Source organism: Meles meles, chromosome 10, assembly GCF_922984935.1.
Source record: "Meles meles chromosome 10, mMelMel3.1 paternal haplotype, whole genome shotgun sequence".
NCBI lineage: Eukaryota > Metazoa > Chordata > Mammalia > Carnivora > Mustelidae > Meles > Meles meles.
The window spans coordinates 24,448,792-24,468,380 of NC_060075.1; the positions used below are offsets into that span (position 1 = coordinate 24,448,792).

Sequence of the window (19,589 nt, forward strand, 5' to 3'; positions counted from 1 at the left end):
GTAGGATCTGTAATTATGACACAGACAGCCATGACCATTTTTTTAAAAGTTGCAGGACACATATATTATGACCCCATTTCTATTTCTTAAAGAAAAGAGGGAGAATGTATATTTCTGCATGAAAAGTTTGGAAACACATTTCCTTAGGGGAATGAGAATGAATGTTAGAAAACTGAGTGATAAGGCCAGAGGGAGAGAGATTTTTGTATTTAATTTTATATACTTATATACTATTTGAAATCCTATGAGCAGGTATTAAACCCAAAACTTAAATATTGGTCATTATTAAATTATTAAAGCTAGTAGGCATTCACCTGAACTTTTTGAAGGAATTTAGGGATGAACTAGATAACTGTTGATCAAAATGAGGAAAAGTCACCAAGGGAACTGCAGACGTGACCCTTAATCAAAACGACTTTGAAGACTTAATTATAAGAAAATTTTATTTCCACATCAGACAAACTAGTGGAATAAAAAGTAAAGACGAAGACCATCAAAGAGGTCATTCAGGGTTTTACTGATATTGTTAAGAATGGGGCTTAGAAAACAGGATAGAAACAAACCAGAAGGCCCAAGCGTGTGGCTCCCAAGGACTACAAAAGCAGAAACTGAGCAGCACAGAATTTTCATGTTTGTAGATGACATTAAAGACTTCCATGGTAATAATGTGCCAAGTTATTGGCGCCAAATTATAGGAAGATCTTGGGAATTGATGCAAATAGAAGGAAAAGTGGCAGATGAGTGTTAAAATGAGCATATGGCCTGAAATCAGGCATGTAAAACAACAACTTCTCAGCTATCAGTTGTGACCCAAGAACAGAATCTCAGATCACAGTAAATGGACCCCTGAGGATGTCAGCCCAACACTGAGCTACAGATTAAAAGCAATGCAAAGTGTCCTGGGAGCCATCAAAACGAACACTAAAAAGAAAGAGACTAGTATCCTCCCCTCATGAAATTCTTTTTGTCATTTGTGTCCTGCCCCTTCAACTATATATAGAAAAGGAGTTAAACAAGACCAGTGGGTCTCAAATGCCAATCCCTGAATTGATCCAAAATTGACTCGGAATCACCTAGAAGAGGCTTTTTAAAAAATACAGATTCCCAGGCCATACCCACAGAGCTTCTAATTCAGTGCCTCTGAAAGGCCTTTCAGGTGGTCCTGAAGTAAGGATCTGGTCAGGAAATCACTGGGCTGCTTCTCTCTAAATCGACTCCCAGAAAGAAATTAAGAAAGCTTAACAATTAAAAAATCAACTCAAAAGAAAAGAAACCATGTGAGGAACTACCAAAAATAGATTATGATGATTCCTACACTTGCCCGTTAAATGAAGTAGAAAAGATCTGCAAAAGACAATTAGGATGACCTAAAGGAAGAAGCTTTAGCCTTGAACTGTGAAAAGCAGAGCTCAGAACCCTACCAAGTGCCCCCAGATTCCTCCATGTAAGAGCAGGACCTTAGTAAACACTATCTCCATTAGCTACGGGTTTCCAGAATGCCCTCCTCACCCCCATCCTTCTGAAGTCAATACCTGCTGCCCCAGGAGACGGTCAGGCTGTTTTGAAGCAGAGGTGAGATGATAAGTAAAAGCCACTGCTCGCATGTTCCTCTGGGTCCCAAACAAGTACTCCCACAAGTCTATCCTGATTATCACTACCGAGGTCAGGAACCCACTGGCTCATTTCTATCCACCACCTCTAACCCACTCCGCTACCCAGTCACTTAGCCTAATTCAAATTCTAACCCCCTCATCTTCTAGAGTACAAAAACCACATTTCACATTTCATCTACTGTCTCAGGAAAAAAAAACAAGCAACAGGAACAGAAAACATGTTTCATTGCGGGATAAGCAGCAATTCAAAGGGAAGCCTGCCATACGATAGATTTCTCAGTTTTGATTCATCTTGCAATATAAGGTTTCTTATACAATCACAGCCTTTGAGGACTGTCAGAAGTTTAGAGACTGAGTTTACCACTTCATTTAAGAAAGAAAGAGTCTGAGAAGGGAAATCTCTTACCCCACACCACCCATGTGGAGAATAGCACCTCCTGGGCTAGAACTGTTTCCCCTGAATCCTAAGCCAATCTCTCTTCTCTGCCAAGCTGCTTCCCAAAGATAATATTAATAAATCAGGTTTATTAACTTTAGGCACAGATTCTCCCATCTTTTCACTTCCTCCTCTTACACAAGAGGGTGGTGTTACAAGATCATCCCGAGAAGACTACTTCCCATATAGAAGCTAAAGCACGTCAAAATGTGTTAAGGAATAAGTGGGGAGATGGTGCCTTCAATCACTCATCATAAGCAAATAGAAAATGTGCCAAGCCCAGTTTATATCATAGACTGTACATCTGAAAAATGATATCCAAAGGCATCACCTAAATTTTCATTAGATTTTTACCTATGAAGTTGTTTTACTTCCGAATTTTCAAAAAATGTCAACTGAAACCACTGTTTTTCCCTAAATATTAGAGCTAAGTGTGAAAACCTTAGTTTATCATATTGAGTCTCACTGAAAGTTAAGTGAAATCCCAGAACACTCCATCTGCATCAAATGTTCACAACCTGTGATTCTGCATCAATTTCTACTATAAAAACAAAATGCATATGTCAGTTTCCCAAGAGAGGAATTAGCAACAGAAAAGAAATAGGAGGAAAAAACCACATAAGCCCCTGAAGAGTTGAATCTCTTTACTTCATGCCTTGTCCCGGAAAAGGCAACGAATTTCCTACAATATTTAGCTATGCTATTCCTTGAAGAAACAAAATAAAATAAATCCAAAGACCAGATTCCAAAGGATATCTCACTGCACCCTCTCCTAGAACCATACCTGTCAGCTGGACAGCTAGTCCACACCAGTGAGTACACAACAGACCTTAGAACCTTCAACTCATTTCCCAAATATCATACTCCAAGTAAAGTGAGGCAGAGACCCCATCAAATCATTTGCCCACTTATTATACCAGTACTGATCACTCCCCAGCCTCAGGAGTCTCCCCTCATGTTAATAAGCCACATTATGCATGCGCTAGTTCCCTCCTGACCATTAGTTTGAGCTAGGAAGCATGCTACTTTGCTTTTCACCATCACTGTCACTAAAGCTTGCTAGGTTAAAAGTGTTGCCAGAGGCCAGAGCAGCAGAACATTCCATGTAGTATAAGATGCTAACAGAACTATAAACAACAACAAATTCTACATGCTATTTGACTCTCACTGAGCCTGCTTCTGGCATTAATCTTTTCAACTAAGTACCCTCCACTGAAAGGTGGTGACCTTAGGAATACACAGAACTGGCTGACAGTAAGTCAAAAACCTTAGTCTTGGCCCTGTAAGGAACATGAATATGACCAAGAGCAAGTATTTTTTTTTTAATCAGTTTCTCACTGTTTACACTGAGTTAATGTCAGGAATCGATCTCACCAGCGTACCAGGACAGCAACTGCCTCTACTGCCTTTCGGCCTTCTATCACCCCAAAACATATAATAGCAGCTCAGGTTCAATCCATACCATTTATGTTCTGCATAAATTGAAGGAATTAAAGAGCTACTATAAAAACACTGAAGATAAACATTAGTGGGAACCCTACAGCTTTTGCACTTGGTGTTCCCTCTACCAAGAACACACTTCCCCTACAGCTGGTTCTTCACTGTCCATCAGATCTCAGCACAAATGCTAAGAGAAGCCTTTCCTGAACACCCTCTCTACGGGAGACATCCCTATCCTTGCTCCCAGTCACTCTGTCTCATTCCCCGGAAATCACTATCTTATAATATCATGCTTATTTCTTATTTACCTTTTTATTGTCTGTCTCCTCTATAAAATCAGAGGAGCAGGAATCTGATCTACTTTTACCACTGTTTCTCCAATACCCACACAAAGCTTGACACAGCAGATGATCAATAAAATTTATTCAAGAAAGAAAGGAAGTATGACTGCTCATCATTAGCACACGGCATCAGCCACTGTTAGTGTGACTAGAGCCACGTGGATGCTTTCTTTTCATGCAGGAAAAAAAAATGACAGAAAACATTTAAGATACAGTAGAAACTTAGTGCTTCTTTACTTACAATCTTGACTGAAAGCTACTATGCTCACCTGCTGAGAAGTGGGCAATTTTAAAACTACAGGGAAAAGCCTTCCATCCTATTCTACCTAGTTCCTTGCAAATGGCTCTACTAAAATACTGTTATTCAGCTACCTTGTCCCTGAGTAGTAGAGTAAGAGTACTTAAGTAGGTTAGGAAACATGTTTTTTTCTTTCAGTCTGCATGAGCTCAGGGCACGGAGGAAGGAGCAGATCAATGGACTACTACTCTTTGTCCCCACTGCACTCTGGAAAGACACATACTTCTTAGTTCAGAAACCTAAGAAACAGCTAGCTATAATAATCTAAATTACAGGTATCATTTCCTACAAGCTGCATACTGGAGAAATTTCCACTAAGCTACTCACCAGAAAGTCTACATTCCACTTTAGAACAACCTGGCAGCACAATTTCTGGTGAAGGAGGAAACTGTGGCCATCTCCTCCTTTTAATGCCCCTCTGCCTTAGTCACCCAAAAAGAATCATGGCTCTCAGCCTAAAACCAAAGCAGAGCGCTTCCTTTCTCCTTTAGGCAAGTAAATGGAGTGGGGTGAAAATGAATGGAGATTTGGCACTGTCCTCCCTTTGGCCTTTCACACCATAAGCAGGGTAAGATATGCGGCTTCCAACAGCTGCTTCTGATAAGCACAAAAGATTCAAGAACGGTGGCAGACTCATTCTGCTGTCCTGAAAGCAACCCGTGTGACTCCTGCTTGAGAAGACATGCAAACATGTCTTCGGAGTTAGAATCGGAACGTTAGGGTGAAAAGACAGAAAAGGGCTCAAGGCCCAAAGCAGAAAGTGAATCAGGTGTGTAAGACCAGAGAAAACAGTCATCCCTAAATAGGGGCTAAGTGGAGCGACCAAATTTTACACCAAGTACTCCAAGACTTCTCGAAGTCACATCTATTTAACATGTGCTGATAATAATCTACTGCAGCTAAAGAAAGTCTAGCAAATTATTCAAAAAAAATCCAGAGTTAGAATCTTTCAGGGTTTTAAGAAAATAGTATCTGATTTGACGGGGACATTCACTTTTCCAGGTTATATTTTCTCTGCCCACACACTTGCCAGTCTCATCCCAACTCAGGAAATATAAATCCACCTTCAGTTTTTCCATCATCCTCACTGCCTTTGCAGTAAGAGAACAGCTCCAAAATGCTTGTGTCAACTTACTGCCCACTTCCTCCTTAAACACATTCCAGAACCAACTCTGTTGCTGTCCCTTTGCTCCCACTCTCAAAAGCAGACACAGTCTCTATCGTCACCATCATTTTTTTAAAACTGGTCAAATGTAAAGGCTTTTTACAACTTGATTTCTTTTTTTTTTTTTTAAGATTTTATTTATTTATTTGAGAGAGAGAGAGTGAGAGAGAGAGAATGAGGGGGAGAAGGTCAGAGGGAGAAGCAACTCCCCGTGGAGCTGGGAGCCCGATGCGGGACTTGATCCTGGGACTCTAGGATCATGACCTGAGAGGAAGGCAGTTGCTTAACCAACTGAGCCACCCAGGTGCCCTACAACTTGATTTCTGAGTTCTTTCTTCTTTAACCTTAAAAGAACACAGGACTTACTAAGATTAGAAGGTAGAGACTAGAAGAAACTTGCACCTTCTATGGCTCTATAACCCGATTTTTGCCCCCTAAAAAGAGGAAGGACGATTCCTCTTCACTGCAGCAGAGCTCATCCCTATACCGTTTCAGATCGGCAGCTCAGCCTGAGTCCAGACAATTATGGAGGGCTCCCCTGAAAAGCACAAGGCTGATTAGTCAGTGTTCCAGGTTCTACCCCTCTCCCTAAAGGCAGTAACTATTTTCCAATTCATAAGACTATTTCCTTCTCAGTTTGCTGTCACAGAACTCCATTTTCATTTGCAGAGTTCTTACGAAGCAGTTCCTAGAACCACTGGAAATGATTACTCTCCAGGAAAATACAACTTTGCTTAGCAGAAGAGCTTCACACAGAGCAATTTGCCAGTGGTCGATTTTTCATTCCAAACAAGGCTTCTGCTCCTGGCACAGATCTGCCCGTTGCCCTGCAGTTCACCTGGCTTCCCTCCCCTAACCCCTACCTGCAACTCACCCACCCATCCCTGCAATTTGGTCACAGAAAAGAACAGCAGAATAGACTTTTTGATGGCTGAATTTTCTTTGTGTGTGTGTGTATTTTAAGATTTTAATTTATTTGAGAGAGAGAGGGTACAAGCTGGGGAAGAGGCAGAGGGAATTGAAAGAGGCAGGCTCCCAACGAGCAGTGAGCTGGATGTGGGGCTCAAGCCCAGGACCCTGGAATCGTGACCTGAGCCAAAGGCAGATGCTTAACTGACTGAGCACCCCCCTAACCCAGTGCCCCACAAGGGCTGAATTTTAAAAGCTTCCTCCCAGATTCAAATGTGTCTTCCACACCACACTCCTATGCACATAATGACCATGAGCACCAAATGAAGTCACTCACCACAATAACAGCTCCAGGATAAGACAAGGAGTAACATCTAATCCTTCCTCAACGTGATTACAGTCCGCTTCACTTTCCTGCAATTTTGTGGTCACCCATCACTGGCCCAACCCTCCACTAAAGTCATGCCCTGGAGGCAGAAGCAGCATAGCATGATGTCCAAGAGCACATGCTGTGGCAGACAGACCTGGGTTCAAGTCCCAGCTCTGGCTCTTACTGCCAGTGAATGTGCCTGATCTTGGGTGAACTTTTCTTTCTAAACCTTAGATTACACATCTGTAAACTATAACCAATAATACTATCTATTTGTTAGGTGTTATAAATGAGTAAATACAAACAAAATACTCAACACAAGACCCAACCCTTAATAAGTAAGTGATTGCTGATATTCAGTATCCATGGGGGTAATCTGTGGGCACGGCCACCTCATAGAATCCAGATGCCCTGGAAGCCTTTAGCATTAATACAAGCAAAAATATATCCAGCCTCATTCCACTCCTACCCCACAAATGAGGGGGACCTTTAAGAAAAAGTCAAGCCTTAGTAAAAGAAAAAATTCAGAAAGATCCACTCAATGCTGCCAATACCACCACCCTACCATCAAGCGATGCCGTGTTCTTATGGTGAAGGGAAAGATCAGTGCAAATGAAAAAATTAACGTAAGAGAAGCTACTCATGGGACAGAACAAGATTCAAAGAGGCAAAAATATGTGGCCCTTGGATATTCCCTTCTCCCTCAGCTTCTAAATTCTGACTTTCCATTTACACATAAAGGAGAAAAGCAGTACTGAAAACCCTGGGAATCTCAGCTGGTGACAGAATATTAAGAAATGAGTACATGGGGCGTCTGGGTGGCTCAGTGGTTTAAGCCGCTGCCTTCGGCTCAGGTCATGATCCCAGGGTCCTGGGATCGAGTCCCGCATCGGGCTCTCTGCTTGGCAGGGAGCCTGCTTCCCTCTCACTCTCTCTGCCTGCCTCTCTGCCTACTTGTGATCTCTCTGCCTATCTGTGATCTCTCTCTGTCAAATAAATAAATAAAAATCTTAAAAAAAAAAAAAAAAAAAGAAATGAGTACATGAGAATTAGGCTGGAGAAAAAAATCTCAAAAATTTACACACACACACACACACACACACACACACACACACACAAGCTAAAGAACATTTTAACCCTGACAGACAATGAGCCAAGAAAACAGAATGTGTTTTAAACTTTCTGCAACTGCAAAAAAAAACCACTGTGGAACTTTGAAAGAAAATGTCATAAAGGATATTTGCTGTTCCAGAAGGAAGTTAGTATTGAGGTCTGAAATGTCCCAAAGTCTATTAGGTGTAATGGGAAGGAAAGGACACGTTCCTGTTAACAGGAAAATCTGTTAACAACAAAGAAATGTCAAGTTCCAAGATCTGGGAGGGTTCAGGGGAGAACAGAGGTGACAAGGGATAAAGAGAATTTATACTACAAAACTATCATGGAACCAGAGGGTAAATTTTTAAAAAATTAGTCTGGCAGGGTTTTAAATTCAAAATTCAAGAATGTAGGTAGAGAGGGGATATAAAATCAGGCAGAATCTAGTGTTGGGGCCGTGGACTGGGAATCGGAACACTTGGGCCCGGGTCCTGGCCCCGTTCCAAGCCACCACGTGATGACCTTAGGCAAGTTACTGCCCTCTTCAAACCAGTCTCCTTAGGTGTAAGGGTTGAGGAAACAGTAACGATCGCTAAAATTCCTACTGGCCTAGCATTTAAGGGCCAAAAGGAGAGGGAGAACAAATAGTAAGAGCTTACAGGACTACACTCTTAACAGAAGAGGTGGAGAGAAAAGGAATATGAGGGCCAAAGAGCGAGAAAACTTGGTAGTAAGTAAGTGAGCGTCAGTGGAAACTGAAAAGCTTCAAGATGGCCAAATGCGCTTAGTTTCAGGGAAGTGCGGATGTCAGGGTCTTGAAAAGCTGCACACAGCTCAGCAGATGTCAAAATGGACAGAAGAACGGGGGGATGGGAAGGCTGATATAAACTTATGATCTCCGTTAATCAATCAAGTCACCGATCTGTCCTGGTAAACAGCAGATCTGAGCGCCGCGACCACGGAAATCACTGCGACCCCTGGTGCCAGGGTGTCCGGGAAGCAAAGTACCAAGGGGATTCCGTGTTGGGTACCGTCTAGGAAAGGAATTCCGAGAATGGGTGAAAAGTAAGGAAAGAGACAGAGGAAAGGGGATCTGGGAGACCATGCAGACTGGCGGAAGGGGAAGAGGACCCAGCGCCAAAACCCGCCCGGAGGCGGGCCGTGGGGTCAGTGTCCCGGGCCCCGCTCTCACCATCTTGACGATGCCCCGCTGCACGGTGGGGACCGCGGGTCCCCCGGAGGTGCCGCCGCTCTGCGCGGAGGAGGCCATGTGTGGAGATGGAAAGGCAGCAAATAAGACGGTGGGCCGGCTTGGAGCTGTCAGTGTGGGTGTCGGTGTCGGTGGGAGGCCGCCGCTGCAGTGAGCTGGCAAGCGACGGGTTTCGGGCAATGGACGGCACGGACTCGCCGGGTGCTCACGAAAGCAGCAGCGGGACTGGGAGCGAAAGAGGAGACGCGTTCTCCGCCGCCGCCACACGTTCTACTCGCCGCGCAAGCGTGCCAGAGCGCCACCTCCCTCCGGCCAATTAGCGCCTAGAGCCCGCCGGACCTCAAACCAATAGGCACCCTGCTCGCGGAGCCCCGCCCTTTAGTCAAAATAGGGGAGACAAGCTCCAGGAAGCGCTGAAAGAGCTGATTTGCAGTGACGGGCTAAGTATGGGGCGGGACTTCCGGGGCAGCCGTAATAGGTAGTGTCGGGAGGTGTAGTGGGAAGGAAAGGACACGTCAGCATCTGGCCGCGGGGCGCGGGGGGCCATGGGAGCCCCGAGGGCGGGGCCAGCCTCGCCCTCCGTTCTGGCCCCGCCCATTGCGCTCCGCCCCGCGGGCCACCCGGGAGCACACGTGTACTCAGCGTTCCTGAAGGGCGCACCCGGATTGGGGAGTGCAGATAGGGGAATCCGGAGCCATGAAGGCCAAGACCTGAAGGGATCTGCGTACCGGCTGCACACCTAGTTCCGACATTTTACCTCCGCTGAAAGTGTGGGGAGAACTTGGAAAAGTCTGAGCATCGTGAAATCTACGGTTGTTGGCGCTGACCGGCAACTCGGCCCGGCGCGCTCCCTGTCTTGGGGAGTGTGTGTGTCGCTCGTAATTGTGTCGCCAGTGTCTCGCACTTGTAAGGCTCTTGTTCGTTGGTGGGAGAAATGTCTCTTAGGGGGTGATGTGCCTTGTGCATGCGGGAGAATGACCCTCGTTTTGGGGCTCTTCCTAGTCGCCGATGAAGTTAGGGAAAGCCTTGGTACCGACGCTTCCTGTTCCCGGACGAGAGAGTCCCTAGACCGCCTGTGATGAGCCACACCTCCCTCAACCACCGCATTTCAGCCCTTTACCGGGCCCTAGTCTCTTTAAGATAAAGAGATTGGGGAAGCGGTGCAGAGCAAGAGCATAGAAATGTCTAAATGAATGTTTGGAGATAGCTAATACTTGTCCTGTGCCCCCTATGTGGAGCCAAGAACCTTTCCTTTAAACCACTTGATCTTCAAATCTGGCTCTACACTGCAGACACCACTTCCCCTGTAGCTCTTTTGAGAAGAGGTTGTCTATGCTTCCACACTTTACATATCCCAGGGTCAAGTTTTGGGGATCAGCATCTGCCTAGGTCCTTAGTGCTGTCCCTTGCATCCCATTAATTTGCCACTCTCTTAAAACAACTTTGTGAAGGTTCATTCCACCTGATTTATACCACTATCTATTTAAGGTGGTTGTCTTCTCTGCCTCAACTTCCACCTTGTCATTGTTTGAAATCAACACCTGGTGGGAACTTCTCCACCCAGTGACCCTGAAGGACTTAAACATTTATGAACCTGGCTTGCCCCAATACCCTGGAATCTGAGCTCCTTGACCTTATCTTAAGTAAACTTGACCTCTGTGCCAGTTTAGCCACCTTCTTCAGTACAGATGAAGTATGGCAATTGTTCCATAGCTGAAATTGTAAACTCCAGACCCCCCATTCTCTGGTCATAATCACTGACCTTTCTCTCTTCTCATTCAGTTACTTCTTTTATACCTTGTATGGTTATCTACTGCTGCAGAATAATTTACCCCAAAATTTAAGTATTAAGCAATGAGCATTTATTATCTCACAGTTTGTGCCAGACACTGGCATATAATAGGTGTTTAGCTAATGCTAGCCAAATGTTGATGTGGACTATACAGGTTAACTGTTGCGTGCCAGGATTTCATTCCATCCTCAGTAAAAAATATTAAATACATACAATAGTTATCCCTATTTTACAGATGAGAATTAATTTAAATCTGTATGACTTAGCTGAGTGCCTTTACCTCAAGATCTCTCACAAGGCTACCATCAAGGCATCTGTGGCAGCTTGGTGTCATGAAGATCTGTTATCTGACCGGGAGGATCTGCTTCCAAGCTTACTCATGTCATCATTGGCAGGATTCAGTTCCTCAGGAGCTTTGGACTGAAGGCCTCCGTTCCTTGCTAGTGGGTCTCTGCATGGGCCAACTCACATGGTAGATGGCTTCTGTCAGAGGAGGCAAATGAGAGAGCAAGAGAGTCCTTCTGAACCTAATCTCAGAAGTAACATCCCATCACTTTGGCCATATGCTATTCATTAGAAAAGTCTCTCCGTTGGGCCCACCCTCAAGGGGAGAGGCTTACACAAGGGCGTGAATACCAGGAGGCAGGATCACTGGCGATCATCTTAGAGGCTGCCAATCACACACCATTCTTTTTCATTCGTTCTGCTTTCTCCTGGATCCTTGGTTAGCCTCTGTCATTTTTGCCCCCTCCTCTCAGTATCCTCATCCCTGTTGTCTTCCACTGGTATATAGTAAAATAAAAACCAGTCTGTTTTAAACCTCTTTTCCTTTAACTCCAATTCCAATGGCTCCTACACTCTCATATAGTGATAAGCCTTCTACCTGGGAGAGATAATTAAAGCCATCAAGAACGCCCTTCATTTCCCACACCAGATCTGAAGACTTACCTTGCTTCTCATTCCTCATCTTCTCTCTTGTTACAAAGAAAAAACATCCTCCTACTGCTTAGTCTACCCCTCCATCTATGTTCTGGATCTACCCTCTTCACCTTGTCAAGGTATCTCCCCGCCCCCCCCCCCTTTAAGTGAACTCCATACCCAGAGCGGGTCTTGAACTCACAACCCCAGGATCAAGATTCATAAGCTCCACCAACTGAGCCAGCCAGGTGCCCCAAGGATCCTCCTCATAGATAATTCCCTCTCCTGTTTTTATAGCTACTCAGGTAATCCTGGATTCTTCTTATTAGCATTTAAATATTCTCAAAGTTCTTGCATAGTGAAAATAAATAAATCTTTCCTTTATTCCACATCCCTCTTTTAGTAGCTCTTCTCCCCCCACCCCACAGGCAAACCCTCTTGGCGAAATTTTTTATGTTTGTTGCCTCCCTCATCTTCGCCCTGCATTCAATCATCAGCACACTGAACTCTATTGCTCTTATTAATTTACTGAAACTGTTCTCTCGAAGGTCAATACTGACCTAATCACTACATTCAGTGAACAATTTTCACACCTCACTTTGCTGAGCCCTCTATAAAATTTGACAATACTTGTTCCTTGAAATGCATTTTTCCTTTGCATATTCCTTGTATTCTTCCCATCTATCTAGCTGTTCCTCCTTATCTCCGTTGTGAATGACTCCTCTTTTGCTTACTCTTAATATGGATGTTCCTCTGGCTTCTTCTCAAGGCATCTTCCTTCCTAATTGGAAACATTCTTCCTAAGACATCTTCGCCACTCCCCTGACTGCATGCTAAAGATTCCCAAATATAGACATATAACTCCTGTTAAAATCTCTCTTGAGCTCCAAATCCTGTGTTCAGCAATACTCTGGATATCTGCCCATGGCTGTGTTCTTGGGAGGTGAAATTCAACATGTCTCACAAGGAACTCAGTATCTTTCCTCCCAAACCCGCTCTTCCCTAGTATGCGTCACAACCCAAATAATGACACCAAAAGTTACCCAGTTGCAACCAGAAATCTGGAGATCATCACTTTCCCACTTCTTAGTCAACCTCTGAAATCTGTTAGATCCACAGGGGCATAATCAATCACACATGCCGTGGAAACAGACCACCAAGTTATATGGTATCTCTATTTGAGGACTGTATCTTCTGTAAAATAAAGATGATAATAGAACCTACCTCTTAGGGTTGTTCTGGTCTTGAGGGTTACATGAATTACTATATGTTAAACACATAGAACACTGTCTCAATCATGAAGTTAAATGCTTCATGGTTATTATTAAAAATCTATTGCTTAAACTTGGCATATTGGCATATTTTTTGTTTGGACTGCTATACAGACTTATAATAGAGCTCCCCAACAGCAGTCTTCCTTACCCACACCCCATTCGTTCTTCCTGCTGCAGCCAAAGTGACATTTTTTTTTAAAGATTTATTTTTTTTTATTTGAGAGAGAGCAAGCACGCACGTACGAGGGAGAGAGAGAGAGAGAAGCAGACTCCCTGCTGAGCACAGAGCCCAATACAGGCTTGATGCAGAACTTGATTTCTGGCTGGACCCCACAACCCTGAGATCATAACCCAAGCGGAAATCAAAGAGTCAAGACGCTTAACCAACTGAGCCACCCAGGAGTCCCAAAGTGAGTTTTCTTATGCCACTTTCTCTTCTCCTCAATTCCCTCTTAGGATTTCTGCACACCACATCTCCTTTCATAGTTCTACTGTGGAACAGCTACACAAGCCAAGTGAACTTGGTTTTGTTCTCTCTAGGAAGCCCTCCTTTGCCTTCAGGCATTTTTGCATACTTTTGTGTCTGCCCCATCACTCTTTCCACCCCTCTGTCCTCCTCTCCACGTCCACTCACTTCACAGGGCTACCACCTCTCCATCCTTTAATTTCCCACTTAGAAATCACAGTGCCTCCCCTGAAAGGCATTGAGAAGAATGACAGGTTTACTTCTTTTTCCTCCTGTTTTTGGTCTATCAAAGCACTTGTCAGATTTGGAACATAATGGTCTCTTTGCCCTCTAAAATGTCATGAGACTCAGTCTGATTTATTTACAGTGGAATTCCCAGCCCAATGTGTGGTACAGATAGCTGGTCAGTCAATATTGGTTAATAAATGAATGAAAGAAAAGATATCATACACATTTTACCTATAAGGAGCTAGACACTCATGTAGGATGTTTGTTGGAGGTCACAGGGCTAATAAGTGGTGGACAAAGGATTTGACACCAGTTCTTGTGACTCTACAGGTCACGATCAATTTACTTTTATAGGAAAGAAAGAGACTTTGATCTTCCTTAGAAGTAGATTCGGGTCACTTCTGTGCCCAGGCAGCATCAGACCAGAGAGGTGAACTGAGCGTTGAGCAGGTGTAGAGGTGAGAAAGCCTCACTTCCTCTCAAGAATGCTAATACAGGAGCATTTGCTGGTTTAGAAACATGGAGGAGATCGCATCGCTCGTTTCTGTCAGTGGAATGTAATAAGAACTCTAGCTCCTGGTCCTAACTGTACACCCCAGTCCGTTGCTTGGAGCCAGACCTAGAAGTGCCTAAGCTGTCTCTCAGTTATAAAGCAGCTCCTTGGAGAAGGATCAAAATTCAGATGCGTGTGGATGGGGTAAAAAGCCAGAATACAAATTTCTTTCCCTCCAGCATCCCTCACTCCCACCTCTGCACAGAAAACACACCTACTGTAAGGTGTCTCTACGTGGTCCTCAGACAGGGCTCAGGCGTTTTTTATCAAGGGGGCCCTGAGTATATTTTATTTTTTAAAGGATCTATGTTTGTGACTTTTATGTATACTGGCAAGATTTTGAAAATGATTTAATTTTGTAATGTTTACCAATGATTTATTTACAAGCTATTTACTCAAATAAGTGGAGCTGCTTACAAAAAAAGAGAAAGAGAGACTTCAGGTCCTTAAAGTTGACTCCCTCTGTGTGGTGAAGAACATACACACACACACACACACATACACACACACTCTAGAGATGGACAAGATTCATTTAAACAAACAAAACACCTTGCTTCCTGCACTCCTTTGAGAGAAATTTTTCTTTATTTTTAAGACTATTTCTTTATTTGAGAAAGAGCATGAGTTGGGGGAGGATCAGAGGGAGAGGAAGAAGCAGACTCCCCACTGAGCAGGGAGCAGAGAGCCTGACAAGGGGCTCAATGCCAGGACTCTGGGATCATGATCTGGGTCGAAGGTAGACCCTTAACTGGCCGATTCACGGGTGCCCTGAGAGCAATTTTTTTAAAAAGATGTTATTTATTTATTTGGGAGAACAAGAGAGAGTCAGAGAGAGCACAAGAGTGGGACATAGCAGAGGGGCAGAGGGAGTGGGAGAAGCAGACTCCCCACTGATCAGGGAACCCTACCTGGGGCTCGATCCCTGGACCCTGAGATCATGACCTGAGTAGAAGGCAGATGTTTAATCAACTGAGCCACCCAGGCACCCCACTTTGAGAGCAAATTTAAGAACTATATCCCCAGTAGTAATAATAACCAAAATGCACAGAGCACAAGGATATACACCAAACAGACTTTATGCTAAATGCTTTTCTCCGCATTACATGATTTAATTCGTAGACCAGCCCTATGAAATGGATATAATCAATCTCTTTCTACAAAGGACAGTAATGCTTAGAAGAGGTAAGCAGGCAACTCTAGGTGAAGAGCTAATAAGGGATGGGGTCAAAATTCGAGTCCAGAACTTTCTGACCATCGTCTGCTCCTAACTGTTTGACTAGCCTGCTTCTAAGGTGGCCAGACAGGCCCTCCTCACTGGAGACCAGCACGTGTAGGATCTAGAGGCAGGACGAAGGAAGAGTTTTCAACTCTCTAGTAAGCTTCCTTTGGGGAGAAAACTCACTGCTAGAAAACTCACTCACTGTGCCTCGGTTTTTCTCGACCCACCTCCAGTTTCAACCCATCCCCCCACACTTATAACCTGGCGTTCTTTCTAAACTGCAAATCTTGTCACACAGAATCCCTCCTCAACACTGCAGTGGCTCACTTTCTGTTTCAGGATGGTTTCAACTCCACCGAGTAGGACACAAGGCCCTTACCACCTGGCCCTGACCTACTTTTCCTCCTTCTCTTCCTTTTTCTTCTCCTCCTCCTTTTTTGAGTTTGTTGTGGACTGAATTGTGTCTTCCCCAGGTTCATATGTTGAAGCCCAAACACCCAGTGTGACTGTATTTGGAGACAGGGCCTTTGTGGAAAAAATGAAAGTTAAATGAGGTTGTAAGAGTAAGACCCTCCCCTCACAGGGTTGAGTCCTTAAAGAAGAGGAAGAGACCAGAGCTCTTTCTCTCTCTCCCTGCAGATGCACAGACGAAAGGCCACGTGAAGACACAGTTGAGAAGATGACCTTCTGCAAGCCAGCAAGAGAGTTCTCACCAGAACCACCCTGACAACTTGATCTTGGACTTCTAACCTCCAGGGCTCTGAGAACAAATTTCTGTTTTTTAAGCCAGCCCCTGTGTAGTATGCTGTAATGGCCATCCACACTGACTAATACAAAGTTCTACTGTGCATTTACTTAAAAGAAAAGCCTCACAAACCCAAGTTGTCCAGATCAGCCCTGGTCAGAAGAACTTTCCGTGATGATGGACTCCTCCACATATGCTCTGCCCAACACAATTGCCACCAGGAACCTGTGGCTGATGAGCCCTTGAGATCTGGCTAGTGCAATTGAGGGACTGAATTTTTCATGTTACTTAATTTTAATTAATTTAAGTTTAAACCACCCCATGAGGCTAGTGACTAATGTATTACACAGCACGAGTCTATGTGATTAAACTTGAATCTTGATTAAACTTGAATATCTGAGGGGCGCCTGGGTGGCTCAGTGGATTAAGCCGCTGCCTTCGGCTCAGGTCATGATCTCAGGGTCCTGGGATCGAGCCCCGCATCGGGCTCTCTGCTCCGCAGGGAGCCTGCTTCCTCCTCTCTCTCTGCCTGCCTCTCTGCCTACTTGTGATCTCTCTTTCTGTCAAATAAATAAATAAAATCTTAAAAAAAAAAAAACTTGAATATCTGATACCATCATTTTCTACGTAAGTTTTAAATTAAGTGCTTTCTATATTCCTCATGTACTCCAAAACTGATTAAAATGCATGATAACATAAGGCATCATTAAAAAAAAAACTTAAGAAACAACAAGTAAGTATATAACATTAAAAGAAGAACTTAAATCCTCTTTGGAAAAAAAAGAAAGAAAAGAAACAATTTATCCTCTGCTTGAGACTTAGACATTGTTTCTCAAATCTTATGAACCTTAGAACAAAATTCATATCAACCTTAGAAAGATAATGTATTCTTCCTAATTGCCCTCTCTAATAGTAAGTCAACATAAAGGATTTATAAAGGTGTCATACGCATTTATGCAACTGTATGATTATTTGGGCAATGGTTTCAAATCTTTTAGTTAATGAATGGACTTTATACCCTGTCCTGTTGTCATTTGAGGGTTAGATCAACCTTAATTCCATTCTCCCAAACGCTATTCATCAGTGCCTCTAGGTTCTCAATAGCCTTAGGTAATTATATATTGATTTTTCTCCTGCTACAGCCATCATTTTAACCACCATCATGTTTTGTCACCTTGGACCCTCCCTGCCATAATTGAACCTCTAAGAAAAAAGACATAAGGACAGCTCCAGCCAGTGTGCCTTCTTTATGACAAGATAGCGTGTTGCTCTGAATCGCAATCCCCTCTCTGCAAACTGAGACGATCAAGCTAGGACAGAACAGAAGGATTCCTTTTTCTCTATCCCTGCAATCCTGAAGTCGCTGGCTAGCAAACTTGAGAGTTAGGAACGTTTGAGCAAGGAATAGCAAACTACGTGACCCATAGGCTAAGTATATATTTTTCTTTCACAGATCAAGAGGTTGGAGGCATTTGTTCAGAAGCTTAACCATTTCAGGGTGGGTATCTCCGTAATCCTCTTAGCTTTTCCCTTGTGGTTGCAAAATACCTGCTTCGGCTCCAGACACTGTAAGAAAAAGGCAAGAAAGAGGAAAGAGACCAATACCAGAAAAATATCTGCCCATTTTTATCAGGAAAGCAAAAGCCTTCCCAGAAGTCCCTGACCTAGGCCTCCCCCTGCTGCAGGGAAGGCTGAGAAGGCCTTTCAGTTGTCAAGGGAAGAGGATTCCGGCATGGGTGCTGGGGCAGCCTGAGCACCGGGCATCTTCTTTGCCTCTGGCCCTGGTCAGCCCTTCCTGGAGCTCTGGCCTATTTCTAAGCCCCATTCCCTTTCTCAAGGGAGAATACCGTCCCCTCCTTCTTTCTAGACTAAAAAAGCCCAAAGCAGTAAGCCTGTGTTTCGTGTGTGCTGTCTCTGGACTTTAGCCCTCCCTATCACCTCCTCGACAAAAGGCCCTGCCTCTGTGGAGTGGAGGGATCATGGACTCCCTCCACTGCTCTGCCTTCTCTGCCTGTGGAAAAGCCTTCCATCTACTGCAGGCCAGAAGCACGTGTTGCATTGCCCTGTGTGGCTCACTGCGGCCCCAGCAGCCCTTACTGCACCAGAAACCTCAGTCTAATTGCACCCAGAGCCCAATTCCCTCCATCGGATTGCCCTTCTATTCGGTGCAGTTACTGCTTTTCCTACAAAATCTTCTGAGACACCTGCAATTAGAAGTGACTTCCACCTCCTCTGTATCCCAGGCCCCGTGGGTTCCACTTTCCCCGATTTCTGCGTTATACTCTTCCCGTGTCAAAGTTATTTGTGCAACAGCGGAGCTGGCCTGGGAGCTTGTAACAGGCTCCTATGAATCTTGTTGGTTTTTGTGTTCCCTGTAGGCCCCGCACTGCCTTGTAAAGGATAAGCACTCAGTAAGTGTGTTTGGAATAAAACTGAAGTAGCCAGTCTGTTTGAATGACTGAGATGACTGACTTACTTTCCTCTTTTCGTCTCTTATTTCCATCACATATTTTTTCATGTTTTCTGGAAATTGAAACTGAGAATGTCTGGGTATTTAAGGCAGAAGCGGGGATTATAGTGGGCGTTGTCATCACTGGACAGCTCTAGACACAAGATAGTTCGTCTGAGGCGTGAATTTTTTTTTAAAGATTTTATTCATTTATTTTGACAGAGAGAGAGATCACAAATAGGCAGAGAGGCAGGCAGAGAGAGAGGGGGGAACAGGCTCCCTGCTGAGCAGAGAGCCCCAGGCAGGGCTCAATCCCAGGACCCTGAGATCATGACCTGAGCCAAAGGCAGAGGCTTAACCCACCGAGACACCCAGGTGCCCCCCACCCAAGGCATGAATTTTATATAAGTCCTGCCCCAATTGTCTGCGTCCCCTCCTCTTCTGGAACACTGGCCACCACATATACATTAACTTCTGTTTGCCCCTTGTCTCAGAGTAGACCAGTCGCGGAAACAGAAGAACTCACAATTGTTTGGTGACTTGAGTAACACAGAGGTATAACTCTCTCTCACAGAACAGCCCAGTCACATAGTCACCCAAGGGCCCAGGCTGGTTGCAACTCTTCTAGCCATCGGCAGGGACTCTAACACACCTGTCCTTTAGAGTCAAGAGCAAAGGGAGATGGACCATGGAATGATGCAGAGACATTTCATGGAAGAGAAGAAGGACGATGAGATGGTCACGTTGGACATTCTCAATCTTGCACATGAAGTTAGGAGAACTTAGGAGTCAGAACACGGGATGAGTCCCTGTGGGAGCCATGACCCCAGGACTAAAGACGAGGCCCTTTCCGGAGAGTCTGTGGCCTGGAATAGCCAGCCGCTGATCCAAACCCAGCCAGGACTCTCGAGTGGGTTGGCATGGTCCCCACCAGGACAGCCAGGGTCAGCTGTTAGCATAGAGGAGCCTGAGGGATCAAGAGGAAGAATGGCGGGATGCCTGGGTGGCTCAGTTGGTTGGGCGGCTGCCTTCAGCTCAGGTCATGATCCCGGCGGCCTACGATCGAGT

At 44.6% G+C, this 19,589-nt stretch overlaps 1 protein-coding gene and 1 long non-coding RNA gene across 3 annotated transcripts in view; one reads left to right on the forward strand and one right to left on the reverse strand.

Annotated features, from left to right (window-relative positions):
* The window catches only part of SND1 (staphylococcal nuclease and tudor domain containing 1), a 418,356-nt gene extending 409,200 nt beyond the window's left edge, over nucleotides 1-9,156 (reverse strand). For both annotated transcript variants that reach the window (XM_046021639.1, XM_046021638.1), the window contains exon 1: nucleotides 8,860-9,156. In XM_046021639.1, the coding sequence (XP_045877595.1) occupies nucleotides 8,860-8,937 (78 nt within the window). In that variant the 5' untranslated portion in view covers nucleotides 8,938-9,156. The remainder of the gene's footprint in view (nucleotides 1-8,859) is intronic.
* Nucleotides 9,157-9,554: 398 nt separating this feature from the next.
* Nucleotides 9,555-16,561, forward strand: LOC123952142. The gene is made up of 3 exons (XR_006820565.1): nucleotides 9,555-9,783; nucleotides 13,084-13,271; nucleotides 15,967-16,561. It is a non-coding gene; the product is annotated as an uncharacterized LOC123952142 (long non-coding RNA).
* The last annotated feature ends 3,028 nt before the right edge of the window (nucleotides 16,562-19,589 follow it).